This window comes from Tauraco erythrolophus, chromosome 5, assembly GCF_009769465.1.
Source record: "Tauraco erythrolophus isolate bTauEry1 chromosome 5, bTauEry1.pri, whole genome shotgun sequence".
Lineage (NCBI taxonomy): Eukaryota > Metazoa > Chordata > Aves > Musophagiformes > Musophagidae > Tauraco > Tauraco erythrolophus.
The window spans coordinates 3323348-3347492 of NC_141469.1; the positions used below are offsets into that span (position 1 = coordinate 3323348).

A 24145-nucleotide genomic window follows, 5' to 3' on the forward strand; every position below is an offset into this window, starting at 1 on the left:
CCATTGATTTGTGGGATTCCTTCTCCATTCACTTGCTCACCGCCCGAGGAGGGGGATGCTGGTGGATGATCTGGCCGTGGCTCAGATGCTAATTGGAATCTTCTGGGAGTGAAGGATGGACAGTCACGGTGGTGGGACCTGAGCCTAGAGACTGTACAAAGAAATAGTGCCCGTTGCTGCTGCGTTAGGCGACATCACAACTACCAGCACACAAAGGGTGCTCCATAAACATTCCTCCCCTCTTACCCTGCTGCTTCTCTACATTATTTTTATTTTGGATATTTTAACTACAGTTATTATGCGTTGCTATAATCTCTTGAAGAATTTATTTTTCCCCTCCCTCCTTTGCCTCCTGTTCTCCCTGACTGCAAAGCCACCGTATTACACCAGCACTACTTAGAAGAACTCAGCCTAAATCACACAGATTCTTTACTTAGCAGGTCATCAAGCTCTCTTTTAGTATAATATGAATTATTAGCATACCTACAGTGTTCCAGTGATTTGATAGCACAGAATTTAAAAACGTTAACCTATCTTACCAGCAAAATCTCTACCCACGAAAACACCTGGAGGGCCATTGCCACAGTTTCCTTCAAGACTCTGCCAGTATTTTAGGAATGTACTTCTAGCTTCAAAATAACTTGCTCATCCTTCTATTTTATCAGCAAGTTTCACGCTTTATGTAGACCCATTTATTTTATTTGTCCTGCAATAAAATTGACTAAAACAATCTCTCAAACATGTGAATTTATCTTTACACTAATGGAGAGACCTTTAAGAGTAGATGTAGTCATACCTCAAGTTCAACCTTTTCTATCATTCCAATTTTATGTGGGGGTTTTGTGGGTTTTCCTTGCTTTGTTTTCTTTTTAAATATTGTCAGTCTACAATGAAATACCTTCAAGCACATTAACATCACCATCTTAACTTGTGAACTACACAACTCCACTTATCTGGAAGTGAGAATTACTTCTGCAGCTAGAGTTACCAGATGGAACAAAGAAAGGCTTTCTGATTGCTTCCCCCGAAGAGTCTTCTAAAAAAAAAAGTCTAAATTCAGTTTAGCGTGCACTTGATGTAGGTAAACTTTCTTTCAGGCTTCTCAACAACAGATTTCTGACAGTCCTAGCCACTTCAAAATACATGAAAGATGATTTCCTAGTGTATTTTGGAACAGTCCAATGGACTTAGAGGCCTGGAGATGTGTATTGAGCATTTCCCAGTTGTATTATTTATAGTGTCGTCAAGCAGACTGAAGAATTAGAGATGCACAACTGAAAATTTCTCAAGCATTTTATTTCATAACCTAGTGTATAAAACTTCAACATAGAAAAAAAAAAAAAACAAAACACAAAACCAGAAGTGAACCAAAGCAAGACCTCTCCATACATGTTTTTTTTTTCCAGAAAGCTCTACCTCAAGGCTCAGAAGCAGTAAACATTCAGCCTACTTCAACATGGGATTCAGAACAAGCTTCATACTTGCAGTCTGCAGAACTTCATGAATCAAACGGACCAGGTTTTGATGCCTCCTTAAAAACGGTTTAGTTGCTGTAAGCAGCAGTGTTTGTGGTGTTCCTTTTCCCTTGTTAGTTTTTTTGTTTGTTTTGTTTGGGTTTTTTAAAATATTAAGTTCACTTTCAAGATCACCATCAGTTAGTTCTCTTCAATGAAGCGAATATGTTTGTTTGCTTGTTGAGTCTTTTCAAGTCGAATTCTTTCAGCTTTAGCAATCAACTGCAAAAGGGAAAAATGTTGTAGAAAAGATCAGATGGAAGTTATAGTGTTATGATTTTATCTTACATACACATTATTCACTGATTTAGCCAACTTGATAAGAAAAAAACTCATCTTGGAACAGCTGAGCTAACCTGTACAGCTGACCACAAAAAGTTAAAGCAGCCCCAATAAGATTTGTTTCAGTATTGCCTCAGAAACATAAAAAACAGTAAAACATCTCTTCCATCCCTGGACAGTGCAGCCTCTTTCATTCCATCTTTTCTTCCCCTAACATAGAAGAGAAGAAAACTACAAATTCAAAAATCCTAAAACACAGTTGCATACAGTAAGCAAAAAAAACCCACCCTACCCTTTTACTGGACTCATGCTGTTACTGATGGAACAAAACCAAGGTCAGACCATTAAAAAAAAAAAGCCTTAGGAATATTGTGCCATTTTCGACACTCAGCAAAGAAACAAAGCCACTAAAATTCAGATTGGGGCCATCCTTCAGGCTAGTAAAACCGCACACTACATATCAGAACCCTGCTGAAAATCCATCTCAAGAAATAACGGTGCAGTTTGGAGGAACACTGATGCCAGGAATCCCTAACTCAAAGCCCTGACACGGGATTTGATTCTTTTCAGTGGCATTTTCGGAAGACTGACTAAGTTACTAGGGTACATAGGATCACTTTACTTTTTTTTTTCCCCACACCAATTGAAGCCCTAGGTGCTGAAACTGCTTGTCTCAGTTTGGTAATGCTACAAGTACTGGCAGGGTCCATCTTTGACCAGAGAACCCTTCACTGGTGGCAGCAATTCCACCTCCTTTCTGCTACGGCAGCCTTGCTCACTTACATACAAAGTGACTGGAAAGAAAAACCGTTGTTTTTTGAAATACCACCAAAATCTGGATGAGAACAACTTGAAAAACATACGTGCTTTTAAAGCATCTGGGTTAGAACATTTACAGGTTTAACCACAGTACTGCAACAAAGTCACACAAATACTCAACAGCAAAGGTACGAGCTTTGTTACCGCGATTCCTTAACCGTAAGCAAGCTCCTGACCACTCTCCAGAAGCAAAAAGGACCTAAAGATAACTAAGAGTTACTTTTACTCTCTGGTATCTGAAAAATGGATTAAAAGAGTTGAAGTCTAAAAAGAAGCACAGTGCATTGGCTCATTTGTTCACCATATGGGATGGAGAATGACAAACAATGGAAGAAAAGCTCTGAGATGTGAACTGCTCAGTTCCTACCAGTGAGTGTTTCTATACCAGCACCTCAGAATTTGCACGAGGCCTCAAGGATTCCTTCCCATTTTCAGCTCATCAATCCAGTACCAGCACCTATTTCTGAGCACACCATTGTTCATGTCTCCAAACAGGTACCCAGCCCTTCCACAGCTACCCACTTCAGAGAAGCAGGGAAAAGGGCTGATTTGTGGTCCGAGTGAGACTCCCCAGGGGAGCAGAGTGAGGGAACTGCTCAGTCTTGCAAGGATGCAGCTCCCAGGCACAGTCAGAAGAGAACAGCATGGGCTGTGCCCAGGCATTCCCACTAAACTCCTTTCTCATATACTCTGCAAATGATTCCGCCCTTCCCAAAAACCCAATTCTCACTTCCTCCCAAAACACTTGTCACTTCTACCACTACTCTCACCCTCTTAAACTTCGTCCTTTCCTTCTGTGTCAGGGGGTGCACAAGGTGTAAACTGGGTTTACTCACCAGTACCCCCTCCAGAAGACAAGTACCCAAGAGGAAAGCTTGCAGGCGGCCATGCCTTGGCTTTGTGAACACAGTTGAACCAGTCTGAGAGTTCAAGGCTGCAGACTGATGAATTGCTTTAGGTCTACATAAACTGGCAGTGCCCTAAAGAAACCCTGCTGGCAAGGTTTTTCATCTGTGTTACTAAGGAATATCGCTAAAGGTGATTTCATCACAGACTCAGAACAACCTGGATTTGGAAGAGGCAGCAGAGGGGAGCACAGAGGGGACAAGGAATGAGATCTGGAGGAAAAGCTCGACACTGAACACCTTTTTAACCGAAAGCACAGCTAGGCGTTAGTCCCAAGTTCTGGGGAACCTTCAGACATCTAGTGTCTCTTGGACATTTAGTTTATTTTAACAACTATACCAGAGAAAGTAAAATCTCTACCACTTTTTTTTGGCAGGGGTAAGAGGGGAAGGCATTTCGCCAGAAACGATCATTAATCTTCATCTTGGTGATACCTGAAAAGGATTGTTGGCTAACACTGGCATGCCACAGGACCCATTGCAGGCAAAGCGAGTAAGTCTACCCCTCTTTTCCAGGGGTTCAAAACAGGATCTCCAAGTGCCTGCAGTTACACTCAAAAGCATCTCTCTGCTCTGTTACCGTGTACTTGCCTGTGATGTGATGCAGTCCATGCAACAATCATAATGTTCATGGTTACTATAACTACTCCCATTGTCATCACTGCAGTTACATAGCTTCTACGAATTGAACTTTTTTTTTTTTCAAGTTACTTAATTGTGAGTACTTTGGAAGAATTTGCCAATAGAAGATTAAAATTCGCATTACAGAACAAAGAGCGAAACACTTTTTTTATTATCGGTCCATATTTCTGCAATACCAACTGTCCAAAAGTAATGAAAGGGTTAAGAGTTACCAACCACAGCAAGGCATTCTTTTCTCGAGGTTTTGCTAAACAGTGTTAGCATTTAAATAGCACTCACTAAGCTTTGAAGTTAACACCTCCCGGTGTTGCAAGGTGCTGGGTAGGGGGAGGAGGGGTTTGCATCCCAGCTTTTGCCGCAATTGTTAGGCAGAACAAGTCCAGGTGAGGTACACGACTGGCCAATTTACACCCGTTTGGTCCACAAATACCAATCTTGAAAAGCTGATGGACAGAAACGCCAGAGCAGGGCGGCTACAGTCCAAATTCAAGTCAGAGGCGCCACTGGCACCTTTTGTTTAAAAAAGTACAAGTACATTTGAAGAAACTGAAAAAAAATCTGGTAACACTCGTAAAAGGCTCTAAAGCTGTACAGTTTACACATTCCCTTACTGCTTATATTCAAGGAAAACGGTTAGAACCTGTCATATTTATGCTTTTAAGAAAAATCACATCAGTTATTTGGGGGAAATTCTTTATGCACACCTTTATTTACAAGAACCAGATTGATTTGCCTACAGGATTTCTGAAAGAATATTTAAACAAACAAGATAAACCATGAAAAATATGCCTTGTACGAGAAAAGGTTTTGGCCTGTACAATTGCTGTTCCTCCATGTCAATGTGATATTTCTGTTCAATTATATACAGAACAAGAAGGACATTTTTGGTATTCTGTGCACCACCCGAGTGTCTAGGAAACACAGTCTCCAGAGTCACCAGCAAATAACTCAAGTCAGATGATTTTTCAAGTTTTGCAAGCAACAGCGTAAAAATTCAGGTTAAAGCCAACTCAGAAACTTTATCTGCAACCTGCAGATATTTGCACATCTGTGCCAAGTAAACCTGGCAATAAAACGGCTGTGAAATACTCTTTGGCTCCTCTCTGTCCGGTAAAGGATCAGACTGGTTTAATCAAGAACCATTCATGCCTGGAAGGATCTTCTGGGGCAGGAGCCGAGCCTGCAGCCTGCAAGTTCATTGCAACACTCCCTCAACACTGTGGCCTGACAGACACACCAAGGTCAAGGCTGGAAGGAAATTTCCCCAGGTGAGAGGCAGTTTGGGTCTGGAAGCTGCTCAGCTATGGATGCTCCCAGCAGCATTCAGATTTGTCTGGATCAGAACACAGGACATGCTGGTACAAAGACTCCTGACTACACTAGGGACACTCCAGTGTTCCTCACAGCACAGAACTGTGCACTAAAAAAATCGTGTAAATGGAGATGGAAAAAAAAAAAAGAGTATGATTCCGAAAAAAAAAATTTACTTGATCACACTACAGAATTAAGACTAAAGCACTAGACTTGATCACAGTAGAGCAAATCAAGACTATTTGACTTGTTAATGAGCTCATCCAGACAGGGTTTTAAGAAAATCCAACTTATAAATTAACTTCATGTCTTCAGTCATGGACTTGACTTTCTCTGATCATCCCCATCAAGACCAGCCTCCCATTTGGCAACTGGACCAGGACAGCTACACATTCTCTATTTTGTGGCTGTAAAACCCTGCTGCAAAGTCAGTAGAAAGCCATTTAACTGGATTCAACACAGAACCAAACATCAAAATATAAAAAAAAGTGGACCTAGACAGAAACATTTTCAACCTGACTTGCAAATTACCTTTTCAGTACCCCGCTTTTTTTCTCGAGGCTGGTTGAGTTTAGCTTGTCTGTCCACTAAAATCTTCTGCCAGTAACGTTGTTCGTGATCACCTTGAAAAACAAATGAACATTACAGGACATGAATAAAAGTATTCAACAAGATGCATTTTTTTTTCAGCTGTGCTGAGAAGGAATCTTTTCTAATTGAGGTAAACATGTGAAAATACCTGTTTGGGAAATCCAGCAAGTATTTCCCCATCGGTCTTAAATTTCATAGTCACTTAAGTCATAGGGCATTGCAACACGTGACCAACACGTGACCAACACGTGCCGAGATGAACAAACAGCAGAAAAACTCTGTCCAAAGCAGCTCAAAGTCCCTGTTCTGTCCGAGCTGGACAGGACCTGCATCAAGGTCCTATGCATTTTAATAAACTTAAAAACTGGATTGCCAAGGAATCTAACTCGGTTTTCCTGAGCAAGGAGTTTAGCAAACGTAACAAGAAGAACTGAGGAAACATGCAAACACCAGTCTCTACATGTAATTAGCAGAAAGAGCTCAGGTTTAGCTTAAGTTTCACCATAGCACTCGTAGGCCCTTCGATTTACGGATGAAGTCAACCTCTGAGTAACCTTAAACAACTGTCAAACAGAAAAAAATTACTAACAATAACTAAGACGATTTTGTTTCATCAAAGCCATTGTTAGGAGCAGACTCTGGGGACGGGGAGACTGCTGAGCAGCCTCTCAATGACAATAATATCTGAATTTGACCACAGATGTTTATTACTATTTTGTCAGGTGCAAAGCCAAAGATATTTAGTCAAAGGCAAGTCTTAAAAAGCGAAATATCACCGGGCAAGTTTAGTCCTTGCAGTAGGGAGCGTTAAAGATTCTCTCCTTATTCTAATTCTCTCTCACCTTATGCCACCAAGAAAAGCTGAAATCCTTACTGAGTCACTTCTGCATTCCTCAGAAGCCTTTCCATTCTCATGTCAATGAACCAGTTTGAAACAAAAAAAATAAATCTGAAGACTATGAATGGAATGCTCCTACAATGTAGTACTTAGTCCTAACCTACTACTACACTCTTTTATACACGGATCCAAAACCAGAGACAAATAGACACAGAGCCAAGAGCTGTAAAACACGATTTGAAGTTATTTCTGTATGTCTGGAACACAGCTCTGGAGACAAATCCATCTCCAAATGACATGAGCAGCATCCAGTGAGTCTCAAACTTGAATTCACTTGGATATTATCACGAAGGTTAATGCTTCCATTATAGCTCTTCCTTCTGCGATCCTGACCTCACATTTATGGGAGTGCACAACCATCCACTATATGAGGATGTGTGCAGGAGTGTGGCAAAATACCTAAACACAGCGATTAAAATCTCATCTGCACTGTTTTCCCTGTTTCTTTTTGGGTATTTAGGATTTTTAGTGCATGTCTACAATTTCCAAGTTTTATGAATACAGCAACCAAGTTTGAGAGACTTCCCCCCTCCTCTCTTCTTCTACCCCTCCCTTCCATCAAGAGGTTTCACTACACTTGAAAGCCTAGTCCAAACTACCACAAGATACAAATTTAGAACAGCAGAGTAATTTCAGAAAAAAAGAACTAAACACCACACATCAGGATGATGTTCCAAAGTATATGCCAGTAAAAATTTCCGTTTAAATACAGTTAAAAAAAGGCACTACTCCAGCATAAGTTATTCAACTTCCTGAAAAAAGAAAGACTAATTAGAAGCAGAGTTCCAAAACCACTGTAAGCATAACCATGCTGTTAGATTCTGGTCCTGTTACCTCTCATGGAAGTTCACTATTTTCAAGAAAATCCTAATTAAAAATTATTTTGCACCATCAGAGCGTTATATTTATAAACCTAAAATGTCAATCAAGTTCTATAGTCCATTACCACTAAAAGTAACAGAAACTAAGCTCAAAACAGCATTAAGTTGTCCAAGGCAAGCAAAGTTGTTATTTTGACCTCAACAGTGACAAAAAATTCTTACTGTCTTACCAATTTCACTACAAGAGCAAAATGAGAAGGCTCCCAGTAAAAACCAGTCTATTCCCCAACTACCAAGATATCTAAATATATCCATTAAGCTACCGTGCGACACAATCCTCACAGTAGTTAAGTTTTCCCCTGTACTACCATTAGAAAAAGAGAAGTCTTACCAGTGAGAACTTCGAATTTCCAGTTGTTTTTGATCTGTATTTCTTTGTGCGATTTGATGACAATCTGTGCATCCTCAGGAGTGTTAAAACGGACATGACATTCTGTGTCTCCCTCCAGCATGTCCACGTAAGCAACGTGAGCCAGCACTGCCAAAGCATCCTATCAAAGCAGGTGAGAGAACACAGACCAGACTTCAAAAAAAACACAATATCAAAAGATTGACTTTTTGACCATTTGTACATCATCGACATTTCCAAAAAAGTAATGAAATGGAAGATAATAACTGAACTTGTTCATTTGATCAATTTAATCTCCAATTGTTTTGAATTAATATTTTTCAGAAGGTTATCACTGAACTCTGATTTATGAGCCTACAACATCTATTTATCTCTCAACCTGCACTCCAAGAACAACTTAAACCAGTAATTCATCAAGATGTGGGTTTTTTTGCTTAAGAATAATTTTACTAACAGAGCATCAGTAATTATCCATTTATTTCAGTACTGTAGCTGCATGGACTTTTTTAAAAAATAAAATCATCTGTGTACTACAACCTTGCTATATGTCAGTCCAACAGAAAAATATCTAACCTCATTCTACGCATGAAATAAATAATATGAAAAAACTAACCCTTCCTATATTTATGAAGTGACCCCTGCGTGAAAATTTCCCCCAGAAGCTGAAGGAAAAGGAGTCACACATGCTCTTTCAGATCAAGTACTTCACGTGTAATTCCTGCTGTTTGGGAAATTAACTAAAACCACACATTCCCAGTCAATTTTGTTCACAGCAGGCACTAGGAGTAAGATGCTTCCATTCAAGAATTACACATTGCTTTTAACCCTCCGCTACCAAGGCCAGCCTTAAATCACAACTTAAGTGCCAATGCTGTTGAGACCATTTGAGAGCCAACCAAAGCTACTTCCCCCTCTTAATCCTGGTATCCCCCTAAGTCAGGTTTACATGGAAAATTACAACCATCCACAGAGCTCACTGGAGTTGGCAAATGTTATAACCTCTGGGAAGAGCCTTTGTAGCAAAATATGCAAGTAGTGAAGTAAAAAAATTAAACCAGAAAAATAATATTAAAACCACTCTACAAAGATCTTTCCAGTGTGTGGAAGTAATTAAGCCTGCCACACAATCAGAAAGAGATGTAAATACTGGAAGTTTATTAAGGAAAGAAAAACCTGAACGCATTGCTTCGTGGCAGGGTTTGCTGTACCTATGACAGTGCGGGAACACAGGCAAAGTGAGGTTTTGCCAAAGACTTACACCTCTCATGAAAGCAACTGGAATGGCCAGAGAAACCCAGTGAGTGTCCAGTACAGTCTGCAGCTTCCACTGCTGACTCGAGGAAGAGCTGGTGCACCCTAAGGATTAGTGCTCCTTCCACCTACAGTTGTATTTTGCAATCCTAAGGCTCCCTGCAAACCTTCTTTGTGAAATATTTTGCCTATCTACTTACTATGGGAGCCAAAGAGAGGATTAACAACAGCTAAGGCCACCCGAATCGTATTTTGTCCCCCTTCACTTCCATAAAGTCTTCGTTTTTCCTAAAACACTCACCTAAAATTAAACCATGACACTAAGTGGAAATGCCTGGAAATACCCAAGTAGGTTTGTTTCCAGCTGTAGCAGGAACAGTCAGTTTTAGCATGCACACACTCAATTTCACACTTACAAGCAGCATGTGATTCCAAACAGACTACTCCGTTATTCATACAGGTAGCTTGCTAACTCATCTCAGAACTCACATTTTGAACCACTCTCTCTTTGTCCTAAGTGGTCTGAATCTTTATTCCAACGTGAGTTCAAGTTCTTGAAATTCTTTCCAGTTATTATTCATCCAAAAGTGCAATTTGTGTAAGAAAATATCCTGTATTATATTCATGGAAAATTCACTATCTGGAAAGAGTCTGTTATTTCCTTTGGAAAACTTTTAATATCTCCATTTCAAAAGGATTCAGCTTCAAGCTGCTATTCTCTTTAAAAAAAATATTCTACTAAACATGTGTAACTTCCATAGTGTGACATGAAACAAAATTGAAGTTATCCTAAACGCTTTTTCCAAGTAAGAAAACCGAGCCCTTCCCACAGGGGAAAAAAAAGAAATGCATGATTCCATGACTGGATGAGGCCAACTGCTGTCAGTCTCACTGAACTGGCGCTTTTGTAATTGTGAATTTCTTACTGAAAAAAATACAATTTGTTTTCTCACGCAGAGAGTATTTTCCTGCTCCCCAATTCCCGTGCATGGTAAAAATCCCAAAAGAGTGTTACAGATTTCTTGACCCGAATTGCATCAGAATGGCTGGCACAAGGACCAATGCAGAACATCGCACCCACCTGGCCTTCAACATCTAGTTTTCAACTAGAAAGAACTACTCATCCTCTAGAGCATTACTTATTTTTGTCCTTATTTCCCTTACAAACTTGACATTGCTCCAAGAACTCAAAGGCTAACATTTGCTTTGAAACACCCTCTTGATCCTATTTGCCGTTGTAAAATCTGCCATTAACAGGTACTAGAGAAGAATCTGTACGCAGCTAGTGGCCAAACAAATTAAAAAAACAACAAAAAAAATCAGTAAGGCTTGTTTAAACTGTATTCCATATTCAAACATTTGGGGGGCACGGTAAGAGGAAAGGCTAACAGCTACCCTGAGGTTACAAAGGCATTACCTTGATCTGCTTCCTGCCCGGCAGGGGCTCGGTGCTAATGATCTTCACAATTACTCCACTCACAAACTGGGGCCCCATTGTGTTCGGCTTGGCAGGAGGGGCTGAATCTGCACTGGTGGCTGGTCGATTTGAAAAGAGGGGTAGAAAAAGTTTTACATTGACGAGTTTGACACTAAAGATGCTATGAAAGCACGTGTTGTACACAAGGAATTAAACAAGACGCATCAAACATGGCTTCTATAAATATTTTTTTTTTTTTTTTTAAATCTAGGACCGACACTGTTCACAAGGTAAAGTCAGTGTGAGGAAAAAAAAAAAAGGAAAAATAAAAAAGCTCAAAGAAAACAGTCTTAGAAACGTTTTTACAAGGTATCCTTCTAAGAATAATTCATATTCTGTTGATTGTAATTAATAGTTGAACCCTCAGTTCTAGAGCAATTAAAAACAGGCAGACAGGCATTGAAATGGCAGTTGTGAAATTAGTGAAGAATAGAGGATCCAGAGCAAAAAAGAGCAATTCTGCCTCTGAAAAAATGCAGACATTGAACTAAGTTTGTGTAATTTTAACCATAAAGCTGATAAAACCCAACTCCAAGTCCATTTTTTGAATGCCTAACTTAAAGAAATTTTGTCAGTTGTGGCAGGTACAGTTGAGCCCAAGCAAATCAGGCCCAAGTTACATAATCAGAAAAGCTCAACCTTGATTTACCTTTCTGAGGCTTTTATAATTACAATTACCCGAAAAGATCCTAAAGCTTAAGAAGTGCTACTGGAACGTGCTGAAATTACTTGTTTAGGCTTTACTTATAGAATTCCTGAGTCTCAAATGTATCTAGATGAGGAAGGTTTGCTATTGGCAATATTTGGCATTCAGATAAAGCACCAGCATTATTGAAAATAAAACCATTTTGCGGTGTTTATGGAGGACCAGCGTCTTAAATCACTTATGTTTGTGTCCTAGAACAATGAAGAACACAAGACAAAAGCACATCACAAACAGGATTACATTTGTCATTTTCAGACTGAGGCTTTTTCTGCGCACAAGACTCCGTTTCCATCTCTCCCACAGGCTCAGGTTTGATTTGGGACATGCTTTTCTTCAAGGAGGCCATACTGGCTTTTTGAAGGGCCAAATATTCTTGCTTCAAATCCATCCACTCGGTCCTGTAAGCAGAGATACAGGCATAGGATGTCAGTTGCAGACAAAAAAAAAAACCCAATGAGAACTTAAAAAGACAAACCAGTTTACAAACAGCTTAACCAGAACTCAGTGAGCAGCACAGACCACTCCTGCCATTAGAGATCTCCCTGCACTTTGGTTAAATTAAGTCGATACTTGTGTTATTATTTTGCTTTTCATCTTGCAGGCGAGTTTTAACAAGGTCAACCTACCATTCAAATACAAGTGACTCTCAAATTTGTTTCACAAATTCAGAAGACATAGACCAGCTTGGTAAAATGTTTTCTACTGGTAGGACACAGAGTGCAGGCACTAAATTTCAGATTTAATTCAGACGGTGAACTCTGAATTCACTCAACTAGTTCAGTGAACTCGCTTCGGTGTTACTATATTAAGAATCAGTCATTTCTTTTCTAGAAAAATCATTGCTGGAAAATCAGCAACTGGTTAAACTCACGAAAAACCCACTGAGATAAGAACATTCCTTGCTATTGAAATGCATTTTGGTTAAAAAATACCACCACATGGAAGCGATTTATGTATTTACATCCATTTAACATGGAGATGTTTCTGCAAACAGCTCGAGCTTTGCTCCCCACCAACACAATGCCCACAGTGGCACTGTGAGAACGACTCATTGTTCCCCTAATCTGCGCTATCAAACAGGCTGAGAGAGGATTTTTAAAGAGGAGGATATCTTGTGGTAATGGTTTTAGCTGTTAACATTGACAACTGGATACTTCAAAAAAGCATCCAGACTCACCCAGGATCATACCTTCTCAACAGAGCAAAGACATTAAAATGACAAAAGAGCCACGTAATGATTCTGGGAGATAAAAAGGCAACACCATTCCACGGCAAGGGATGGTATAAATACAAGCTCGAGGAGGTACCTGGAGTTAACTTGACTCCGAGGAAGAGGAGACCACGACGACTCCGTCAGGCAAGTATTTGCAATGCTTAGGCTCTTTTTTAAAACTTACTTTTTTTTTTTCCCTCCCCTTTGCCACAGTTAACTAAAACTTAAAATTCTCTTTCTCAGCATGTGATGTAGTCTCAGCATGTCGGTGGACGAGGACAAACAAGGATCGGTGGTACCTGCCGTGTTGGGGTGGGGTTTTTTTGTTTTGTTTTTTATGGACCCCTTTTACTTTAACATGGAGGTGCTTTCTGTGAAATTAAAAAAGTAAGTGCTTCCATGTTTTAGTAGAGGTGAATCCTGATCGCAATTCCGAAATACCATCCAGGATTCGTCTTTTTTTTCTTGTCTACGCTTCAGTCGCAAAATTTTTAGATGCGGGCAAGGAAAACCGAAGGATTTTGGCTGGAAGCAGATGAAGGCACGCTTTTCCAAGAAAAACTAACAGCGTTAACGGTTACTGAACAAGACAAATTTTTCACTGGCCTGTACGTTCGTAAAATGGGAAGCAGTTTTTGTTTTCGAGGACTCCCTTCGCTTTAACATGGAGGTACCTGCTGCCTAAAAAAGTAAGTGCTTCCATGTTTCAGTGGCGGTGGATCCTGATGTTCTTAAACACATTTCTAAAAATTTACAGCTCGAACAAGTCTACTTACTTTAATACACGTGTATGGTTTTTTTTTGTTATTTTTCAAGTTCTGAGTTTTTGTGGTGTTGTGTTTGGTTTTTTTTAAGGACCCCCACAACTTAAATGTGGATGGACTTGCTTTGTTTCTCAATAGTAAGTGCTTCCATGTTTTAGTGGTGGTGAATCCTTTTTTTTTCAACTGAAAAAAAACTCTTCCTGGGAAATATATCGAGACAAGATACCGAAACAGAAGGTGTTATTTGCCCTCCATGTGCCCCCTCTGTTCACCGTAAAGCACAATTTCGCATCACAGTGTAGCACAAGATGGCCAGGACCCCCTCTACTTTAACATGGAGGTACTTGCTGGATGCCTAAAAAAGTAAGTGCTTCCATGTTTTAGTTGTGGTGACTCCTAACAGCCCGACAGTTAGAGGCATGAATATTTCTCTGCAACTTCAGGTCCATGGATCAATTATTGAAGAACCGGATATGAATTGCTGATTGGAAAACTCCGGTATTGAAATCTTTTCAGCTACAGGCTAATACTGTTGCTAATATGCAACTCTGTCGTATAAAAATTGGAATTGCACTTTAGCAATGGTGATGGCCTGTTGGGCACACGAAGATTTAAGTAGTTTGCAAAAATATTGTGAAATTGAAGATTATAATAAGCCTGTTAAGCAATAATTCAATAAAGTATGCAACACTTGGGACTTTGAAATATTCCAGGAAAACACTTAATAACCATGAAGATGGCTAGCTTAAAAAAAAACAAAAGGCCATCACTACCGCTGCCGTTTGCAGTTAAAGCAAAAAGAAACTAAATTTATGTTCACAAACAAACAAGGAAGCTAAGCCCACCCAGCCTCTCCCTAATCCAGGGCTGGAGGTGGTGGATAAATTAAAGGGAAAATAAAAAATAAAGGAAACAAGCTGGTATTGTTCGCCTTGGTCTCTTTCCCTTTTTTTTTTTGGGGGGGGGGTGGGGGAGTGGGGTGGTGGTGGTGGCCCTTAACTCAGGTTTTTAATGAACCACCCCAACACTACACCACTACCCAGTCAGTACTGCTGAGGAAAATTCCATTAGCAACTAAAAAAATGAATTAAAAATAAATAAAGCAACTAAACAATGAATATCTCCCCATCCACCAGGTGTACCGTAAGCTAGTCAGACAGATTAGTTTCGTAACCTACTTGGAGAGTACTCTGAGTGGAATGACTTCTTCACCCATTTTGTGCCTTTCTTTGTGTTTTTTCTTGTGTTTCCTTTTAGATTTTGAAAGGGATGTGTCTTTTTTATCTTTGTCATCTTCTGCAGAAACGTCTACATGAAAAAGTCCAAAAGAAAAAGGCATTATATAATACAGCCTGCATTAATATTTCCATAAAAATCAGGAATAGCTTAATGAGCACTGGTTCTTTAATTCAAATCTCAACTCAAACCTTTTCACAAAAAGCAGAGCCTAATACCTATTTCTACTCCACTTTCTCAACTACCTGAGTTCAGCCTCTAATCATGGATTCCTGTCAACCCAGATGTGATTTCAATGCAGCTTTTAATCTCGTCTATTGCTTCCCCCCCCTTATCTCATGTAACAAACTGGGATCATTAGCTTTTTCTTTTGTATTTTAATCTTGCTTATCTAAATTCTTAGACTGCCGCCATTTGCTCAGGCTGACTGTTTAACCCATACTTTACTTCAGCCAAGTTCTATCGATATTCACTTCTTTGTGAACTATTTTTACTTCTGATGACATTTAGGAAAGTTCTTTCTTGTTCTCCGTGCAGTTTATCACCTTGCAATGACTCATGACCAGGTTTAAATTTAACTGCAGGGAACATCCCATATTCCTACACTGACCTAGTTATGCCTCTACCATATCAACCATTTTTCACCTACTGACCCAAGCTGAGCAACCTTTTATCACTTTTTCAAAGACAGTTTTCAGCGGAAAGTTTTCAGTTTTTCAAAGACAGCAATTCAGTGTCTGAATCTTACTCCAGCACTTGAAAGGTTTACTCAGGAATCTTTCATCTCCAAGTCAGTTCACTGGGGTGTTTGCGTTTCACAGATGGCATTTGGTACATTCCTTGCTGTCATGTTCTGGGCAACCCCCCCCTTTGCTCCCTTGCTTGTTACCCTCTAGCATACCGAGATTCCTAATTTACTTAATTTAGGCCACTACAAATAATTTCAGCTGCAAAGAACTCATTTTCTTTAACTCAAGCTTTCTCCTTATCTAGACTTCTCCCTCATTACCAAGCCTGCCATTTGATTTCAGTCCTACATGTAAATCATGCAGTTCCTAAGACACACAAAAACCGTTACCGTTGGAATCTTTTGGAGCTTCTGCTGTTTCCTCTTTCACAGGACGAACTTCATCCTTTTGAACGGTTTTCTTGACTTTGGGAGTTGATGTCTCACCATCTCCAGAGCAGGTTCTTTTTCTCTTCCCCGGCCTGCTTTCCCAAGGTACTTCTGAGCTTTCTGTTCTGTCCCATTTTCTTTTCTCTCTCTTTGAGGACTGCCTGTGAGCCTCCGTTCCCTCCATTTCCGAACACTCCGATGAAGTCCTGTGTCTTTTCGATTTAGGTGCGTGCTCTGTTGTAGTGTTCGTGTTAGACTCCTTCGTCTCTGCAGCTGCCTGTACATTGCTCTCTTTCTTGATTTTGGATTTCTTTTTTTTCTTCTTTTTCTTCTCTTCTGTAGTAAAAACAGAATATTTAAAACTGCCAATGATTCAAAACTAGATTAACCGACCTAAGTAAACAATCACGATACCACATGTCATGATAACCCTGGATGTTAAATCAAACCCCTGTCTGCCATCTCTAGCTACAGGAGAGATGCAACATCTTGTTCCAGAGTTCTTCCTGGGCATTTTAAGCAGAGAAAAAACAAAGCACCACCACACAGATAAGACTCTCAGTCTCACAAAGTGAGAAACACCTCTGGGTCACAACAGTTTCACTACAGGATTCCTGAAGTACTTATTCTCAAATTAAAAAGAAAGGAGCTAGGCTTCTTTGCTTCTCCTTAAAAAGATAAACCTTTTGTTATGTCATCCCTTAATTGCCTTTGAGAAGAGACACCTTCCTCCTTCCAGGTCATAAAACAAAGACAAGAAAATAAAAAAAAAAAAAAAAGAATGTCAATTTGTATTCTGAGAATAAACGGAGATACTCACCCCAACGAATGTATCACACTACTTAAGTGATGAACAAGTATTTCCCTACTAAATTAAGGAATGTTAAATTAACCAATCTGGTTGGGGAAAAAAAAAAAAAAACAGATTTTCAATACTGTCTGCTTGCTTCAAAATTGTCATAGACAGGATGCACTATGAAGCAGCAGAAAGTACCTTAGTGGGTTTAAAAAGCATGGTGGTTTTTTCGATTACCTTGTCCTAATAGTTACTGGTGTCACAAAGAATTAGTGATAATATTGAGTAATGTAACATGTGACTCATGATTACGCTTATGGAAAAGATGGGAAGATGTCTGAAGTCTAAGAAACTGTATTAAGTCATCAGAAACCAGGAAAAATGTTTCAGTGACCAAAGTTGCACCGTAATCCTGCGATGCTGCTTTGCAAGTTACAGCAGATTGTATTTATTGGAAACATGCTCAACTGTGAATTCAGGATCCTTTTCTCGGCAATAATCAGGTTTTTCAGGTTTTTATGGAGTAATTATCAATCATGTACAGTGGAATTGTAAGCATGCGGTAAAAAGTTCATTCCACTACAGACTGCTCTGCTCAAACAGAGGAAGAAAGGCAAAAATCCTTTTTTTTCTTAGTTGGCTCACACCAAGTTTCAGCAGAGAGAGAACATCACCACAAGGTTTGCTCCGAAACACATCAGACTATCACAAACTGATGTCAACAGCACTCATGTTTTAAGGATCATTTTGCTTGTATGTCTGTATCTTTCCCTTCAATATTAAATATTTTTAAAACAATTTGTGTCAAATTTGTCTTTTGCTTATGTTAAGTGCTGGTTGATTTACTGTACAGTCTGAAAGCTGCTCCACCAGCCCAACAACTAATGGTGGTAGCTGATAACAGAAGAAATTAAGTTCTTCATCAAGCAGGAAAACAAAAAGCCAGAAATTTACTATATTTTAGTTTTACACTTTCCTTCTTCAGCCTGCATTAGCCAACAAATAAACAGCAACATGCATTTTTATTTTTATGAAGTTTTTAAGATAAGTGAGATGAGACTGCAGTAACAAAGCAGTTAAAAACTCTTTCTTCAGAAGTTGAGGCACAAAAGAGTTTGTTTCTGGATCCCAAAAACTTAATAACACTTACCTACTACACTGCTGTTACTCGTATTCAGTGCAGGAACAGACTTATTCTTCACTGTTTTGGGGAAAATCCCAGGTTTCCGTGGCGCTTCTTCTGGTGGGTTATTCAAAAACTTCAAAAAAAAAAATCAAAATCAACAAACCATTAGTCAAAATGGTATTTCCTTTTTAAAAGAACCTTCATCAAAGTTAAACCCAGCAGTCCTACATTCCTTTAAGAACCATGTAGTCCCTCAAGACTTCAGAGGTATACACTGTTCTTGCAGTGGTGTGGTGGGTTTTGTGGCTTTGGTGGTGGGGGGGTTTGCTTTTTAAGGGCAAAACTTGCCTGATTTCACATAATTCGTGTGTTATTTTATGCACCAGTTACCATTCTGATATTTACAAGTTTAAAAATGGAAAATTAGGGATGACCACGCTTGTCTGATGAAATTTAATAGCCATTGTACTGTTACACAGCGATCTCTGTTTCCATAAAAGATGCCAAGAGTGGCCAAGCAAATTATTCAAAAAAACCCCAATCCAATACTGACTATGCTTCTCCAAGTCTCCAGGTTATTAACGGAATTACATTTTTTTAATAATTGGAATTGATTGGAGGTCTGAAGGTAGACGACAGCAACATAACTCCTGCTAAGTTACATTTTGAAGTGATGGTATTTCAGGAATTTCTCTAAGATTGAGAAGGTGAACTAGGAAAGAGTACATATCCATATCATCAAGCGACCATCGGGAAGAACAGTGACAGACTAGAGGCACCATTACTCACCTCAATAGCTTTCTCTGCTTGCTCTTTAGTTTCAAATTCAACGAAAGCAAATCCCTTTGGATCACCAGTGCTTTTATACCGGGGTATACTGACATAAACGACGTTACCACACTTCCCAAACACCCGCTCAATCCAACTGTGATTGACGTTTTTGGGAAGCAGCTCCTAAAAAGAAAAAAAAAAAGTCATTTTCTTACTCCTTCATTCCAATTATACCAGATGGTTTACTATATCCTTCAATTAAAAGTTGTCACAACAATATATATCTTAAGTTTGATGTGACAAGGTTGAGAAACTTTGTTTCAGTAGGTATTCTTGTGGAGAGGTCATAGTAATCAGGTAGTAAAATAGAGATCCAGTTCCAGATCACTGATCCTTCAATTCATGTGCCTGTAACTAATTATACATTTAATTGAGATGTTTATCTTCTTCCTGTGACAGATACCAACGTCTCACTGGCACCTTTATCTTTGCAACATAAAATATCTTGGTAAATTTAAGACCTTAGAACAAACAGAGTTCTGCATTGACTCAAACTATCCCCTGCAGAGCATAGGGATTTTTTTTTTTTTTTTTTTTTTATTGTTGGTAGTCCCCCTATCACAGAAAATCCTTGTACATCAGTAAAAAGTCACGACTGAAACTGATCAACTCCTGCCAGTCGCTGACGTTTTAAAGCTTAGTGGTTAGCACTTACAGCCTTGGTGAGGAGACGCAGCAGAAACTTTTAGCCAGCTCCTTGGATGATTGAACTGATTTTTATTTCTATAAACTCCTTACTACAGGAACACATATTAGCAGCTTGCAGACATCATGTCTCAGTTCCTAACCGCCTCCCTTCACCAAGGAGAAATCCTGTCGTGCCAATTCCTAATGAGACCCAACAGAACACCATTAACAATCCTGCTCTCAAATCCATGCCTTGGCAACAATGGAGTCAGTAACACTTCGTTTTTTCATGGCAAGTTACTGAACTAAAAGGTTTTCCTTGCAGGAAAACATTTTTTATCACATTCAGGTAGAAAACTATTTTTGCATCAACTTGACCTGCCTGAGAAAACCCACTCATTATGGTTTTGGTATAAAGTTGACAAGCCAGTTACGTGAAACTTTCAAAAAATTATGAGATGAGCATAAAATAAGCATATGTCAAAGTGTAGCTTATATTAAAGCATATAAAAAAGGGCACCAACAAGATGATTTCACAGAAATTTCATGAAAACTCCCCCTAAATTAAATGAGATTGTTAAAAGTAATGAAGCTACCACTCCATAAAAAACCAAATCTTTATGTCTCAATTCTTAGTTCAGAGATGAAGCTTGGACTTCCTGAACAAATTCAGAAAACATGGAGACAATCCTTCACAGTGGAGGACGTAACCATAACCTTAGTGTTAATCCAACATGGAAATCTTTCTTTCACCTACTCCAGAATGAAACACATTTTAACAATTCTTGGACTACTTCTGCTCCCCCCATCCCTACATATCATTTAACGTGGCTTAATTTATTACAGTAATTACAGTCTGAAGGGCAGATACCCCACACAATAGTCTTTAAAAAGCAAAACACCCCGCCCTGTTTGGGAGCAGTAAGAAAAGATAATGGCTTGCTACATGTTCTCCAAGTAGGATCTCTATGAATTTAGTAACTTACAAAACAGATGAGTGATCTATCTTGGTCTTAGAGGACAGCTGAAAATTCAAACTCATGTAGTTACGTATTTAAGCTATGTATAGACTGTGCAGGTCATTCAATTTAGAGTATCTTCTCCAAAAATGATACTGGCAAAGTATTTGAGAAGGTTTAAGCAGTCTTGGCAAATATCATGACCGGCACACTTGTACTCAAAAAGCCATTAAAAACCTTTTCTGAGCTTTTGGTGAAGAACTTCATGATCAGAGTAACCCAGCTTCTCTTGATCTGGCTAGGCTGGCATTTTGGGCACGATTAGTAAGTATCTTCATCACAGAAAGCTCGGTGCCGGCACGAAATTACTACTTCAGCTGCTAACAGCTCCAGGTGCACACCTAAACTAACATTACCCATGCAAAGCTTTCTTTAGAGGCAAAGGGAATTCCACACGGGCTTCGCTTCTACTTAAGGAATCACACTGGATTTTAAGTGACAGTCCAACCATGGGATCTCTTTCCATGCTACCACTGAAGTGGATCAACAGTGAGATAATTGCTGTTCCACTCCAACACGTCTGAGACACCACTTTGAGATGCAGAATTTAACCAGCAGCACAAGCAAGCAATCATTTCAGTATCTATGTAGCCAAACAACAGTGTGCCATTAGGAGATTTTTAAATTGTTGTTTTTTTTTTTTTTAAAAAAAAAGACCCCCTAATGTAAGACTCTCACTTAGGTACATTCTGCCCTTAGGAGAAAGACATTTGTGCCAGGGCACTTGCCTCTGATTTTGCAAACAGACTGTACTTTATAAAGCACCCCTGATTATACTGCAAACTCAGCCAGCTCCTGTTTGATAAAACTAATAAAGTCATTAATCTACAGCTTTGACTACATTAATGTAACCGGTAATTATTTGCCCAGAGAAGTTGTAGATGCCCCATCCCTGGCAGTGTTCAAGGCCAGGTTGGATGAGGCTTTGAGCAACCTGGTGTAGTGGAGGGTTTCCCCGCCCATGGCAGGGGGGTTGGAACTAGATGATCTTTGAGGTCCCTTCCAACCTGAACCCTCCTATGATTCTACTTCTTAGTACCAGTGTTGCTCCCCTAACTGCACTAACTAGAAAAACCCCGTGAAAGCAGTAATAAATCAAAGTACACCTTTTTTCACAAGCAGGTGAAGCGGCTCTTTGCTCTTTGCTCTGCATTTAAAATGATCTAGGCTGGTGCCAAACAAACCCCTTCCTTGCCCCCGTCACTGCCAGTCCATCTATAAAGCATCGCCCTCCCTCACCATGTCCTTTTCTTTTGGACCTAAAAACCAAAGGCAATCAAATTCAGTTAGTTTTTAGACTTTATGTAAACATTTCTTGTACTCAATCTCCGATGCTCCCAAAGAAAATCTACCTTCTAATTCCTTCACGTTGGTTTTGTTGCTCTAACACAGCAACACTAAGCAATTCGATAGTCACAGACAACGCACGGTGGGTTTTGCACTCCAGAATATTAACAGCAAGGACGCTGAAGAGTATGCACAGGGAGAACCTTACCACGTAGACCGTACGACTATCCACGTCCGTCGGCTGCTCCCCCAGCGGCTGGCGTCTTCTGATCCTGGTTCCTTCCAAATCCAACTAGAAAGAAAAGGAAACAACAAACGTCTTCCATAAGATAACTGCCCACTTCAGTGTCACCATCATTATTAATCCAGTATCAGCAAACACAAAAAAGTGAAATGTTAAATACCTCCACAACAGATGAACTTTTAACAGCTCGAGCTATCAATTTGCCATCAGTAGTCAGTTTTTTCATTTTGTTGAAAGAAATGAGCAGGGATATGTCAACATCTAGGCATAAAAAAAGGTGCAAATGATGAAATCATTAGTTATATGTTATATACTATCATTAGAAAGCATTAATTATGTGTTTTAAGCTGACATTAGGACTCCAGTAGTGTTTTCATAAAAGTCTGCAAGTCTTAAGTGCACTACGAAACCCGGCTGCCAAGGATGTACAGAAAATTCTTAACATCAGAATTAAAGTTTCGAGTAAACCTATATTTAATTTTCTTTTGTGCTAACCTTTATCCAAGCAATTTTCTTCTTTTACCTCCTCAGTGATAACTATTGTCTTGGAAAAGAAAGGAAGAAAACCTCCTTTCTGATGCAGTTTTACAATCCAAAACCAATTTGCATTGAAAACGTGCCTCTTCTTCCAGTACTCAATTAAGTCTTTACCCCAGTCTCCCCAACACAAAAGAGCTCCTGCTCACACTTCAGTTGCCATGAGTCATGCTGCAAAAATCCCGGAAGAAAACTACCTAGTATTAGTTTCAATAAAAAAAAAAAAAAATAGAGAGATCCAAGCTCTAATATTTCTAGAAAACACAGGGTAAATTTTATTCCTCCGAGGGCCCCGTTTTTTAAAAACCCGGCCTGAAGTTCAACATCATTGAGGACTCCAACAATGCAACTGGACTAATGACTTCAACTTCAAATAAATATGGGCACCTTAAGGAAACAAAATAAGTAAACGCTTGTGGAAACTGCTATTTATTTGTTTGGATGGAAAAGGACTACCTCTTCTTACAGACACACCCCAGTTCTGGTCCATGTGAACAACCCTTCAATCGCATTTACCACACATGTACTGGTTTTGAAAGCAAAAGCACACCAGTCACTGCAACCGATGTGTAAATTCATTTCCTCAGAAACAGGCAAGTAGTTCCAGAACCAAGCTCAATTTCCTACTCTCCAGTCAAATCAGCCGTGTCAAATACTGCCTAAATCAAGAGACCCACAGCAGCCCTACATGCCAACACACAACTTCTCTCATGTCTAACTTGTGCAGAAAACATGACAGAAAATATGTGTATCTAACCACAAATCCAAATGACATTTCAATTTCTGCATATATCCCCCCTACAAGGCAAGTTTAGTACCTCTAAGGGCAAAAAGCCCCTTATTTGCTTATTCTTAAAAACATACTAAGTTAAAAAAAGAAAATCCAGTCTCCCAAACAGTCCTTTATACCCTGGCAGATGCCTCTAACTCATGGCTGGTAGTAGTCAAGGAAAGGTAAAGAGAAACTGAATACAGTTTCTAAAAACTAGTGCCAAGCTCTGCCTCGTGAGCTGCCAGTCCTAATACTGGTTTCCAGCATGAAACTGCCGTCTTCCCCAGGAGCAGCTGTGCACCTCAAACCAACTTTGAGCTGTTACCACCAATACAGTGAACAAGAAAGGGAAACATATCTGTTTACTGAAACATACTGAACATCAACTTACACCCATCTCTGGACTTCTCTATTTGTTCTCGCAGAAATCTGTCTTTGTGGAGATTAACATCACCGAACCAGAAATCCACTTGCTTCGCTATATCTGCCAGCACCTGTTTAACCCTCGACCTCTTCTTTTTCTCCCTCTCCTTTTTCTGTTCGGTGCTTTCTTCTTCCATGGCTTTGTCTCTTGCAGTTTCCGTCTCCATTCCTGTCATTCTGTCAAACAAAGTCCAACATAACCTTTGAGAAAAATCAAAATATTCTGATTTCAAGGAGTGAACATTCTTGTTTGCTCTTAAACTAAAAACTTCACATGCCCCCATGAGACTACGTGCCAATTATTATTAGTAGCATAGGAAAAGACAAAGCATACAGAAGATGAGGAAAATCAGGTCACACAATAACCGTGCGGTGAGGACTAAGCTCCAACTCGTGTCTCGTGGCACCCAGTACTGCCCTTTTGCCACAGGAATTCACTGGAAGCAAGGTGGTACCCAACTGCAGGTTCTCCAGTCCAAACTTGTCCTGTTGGGTCTATCCAGAGGCTTTGTGAACAGTCTGCCCTC

The 24145-nt window shown here is 39.6% G+C and overlaps 1 protein-coding gene across 4 annotated transcripts; it reads right to left on the reverse strand.

The window, feature by feature from the left end:
• Window positions 1-1615: 1615 nt before the first annotated feature.
• Window positions 1616-23794, reverse strand: LARP7 (La ribonucleoprotein 7, transcriptional regulator). 4 transcript variants are annotated; one of them, XM_086611605.1, is made up of 13 exons: window positions 23587-23794; window positions 22047-22147; window positions 21851-21934; window positions 18668-18832; window positions 17903-18011; window positions 15918-16292; window positions 15334-15417; window positions 14782-14911; window positions 11867-12024; window positions 10861-10979; window positions 8175-8334; window positions 6005-6096; window positions 1616-1736 (listed from the first exon to the last, which is right to left on the reverse strand). In XM_086611605.1, the coding sequence occupies exons 1-13, from the start codon at window positions 23792-23794 to the stop codon at window positions 1656-1658; spliced, it is 1866 nt and encodes a 621-aa protein (XP_086467731.1). In that variant the 3' UTR covers window positions 1616-1655. The 4 variants fall into 4 exon arrangements, with proteins under 4 accessions (XP_086467731.1, XP_009976775.2, XP_086467732.1 ...); XM_009978473.2 differs by lacking the exon at window positions 15334-15417; XM_086611606.1 differs by lacking the exon at window positions 15334-15417 and having other exon boundaries at window positions 15912-16292.
• Window positions 23795-24145: the final 351 nt, after the last annotated feature.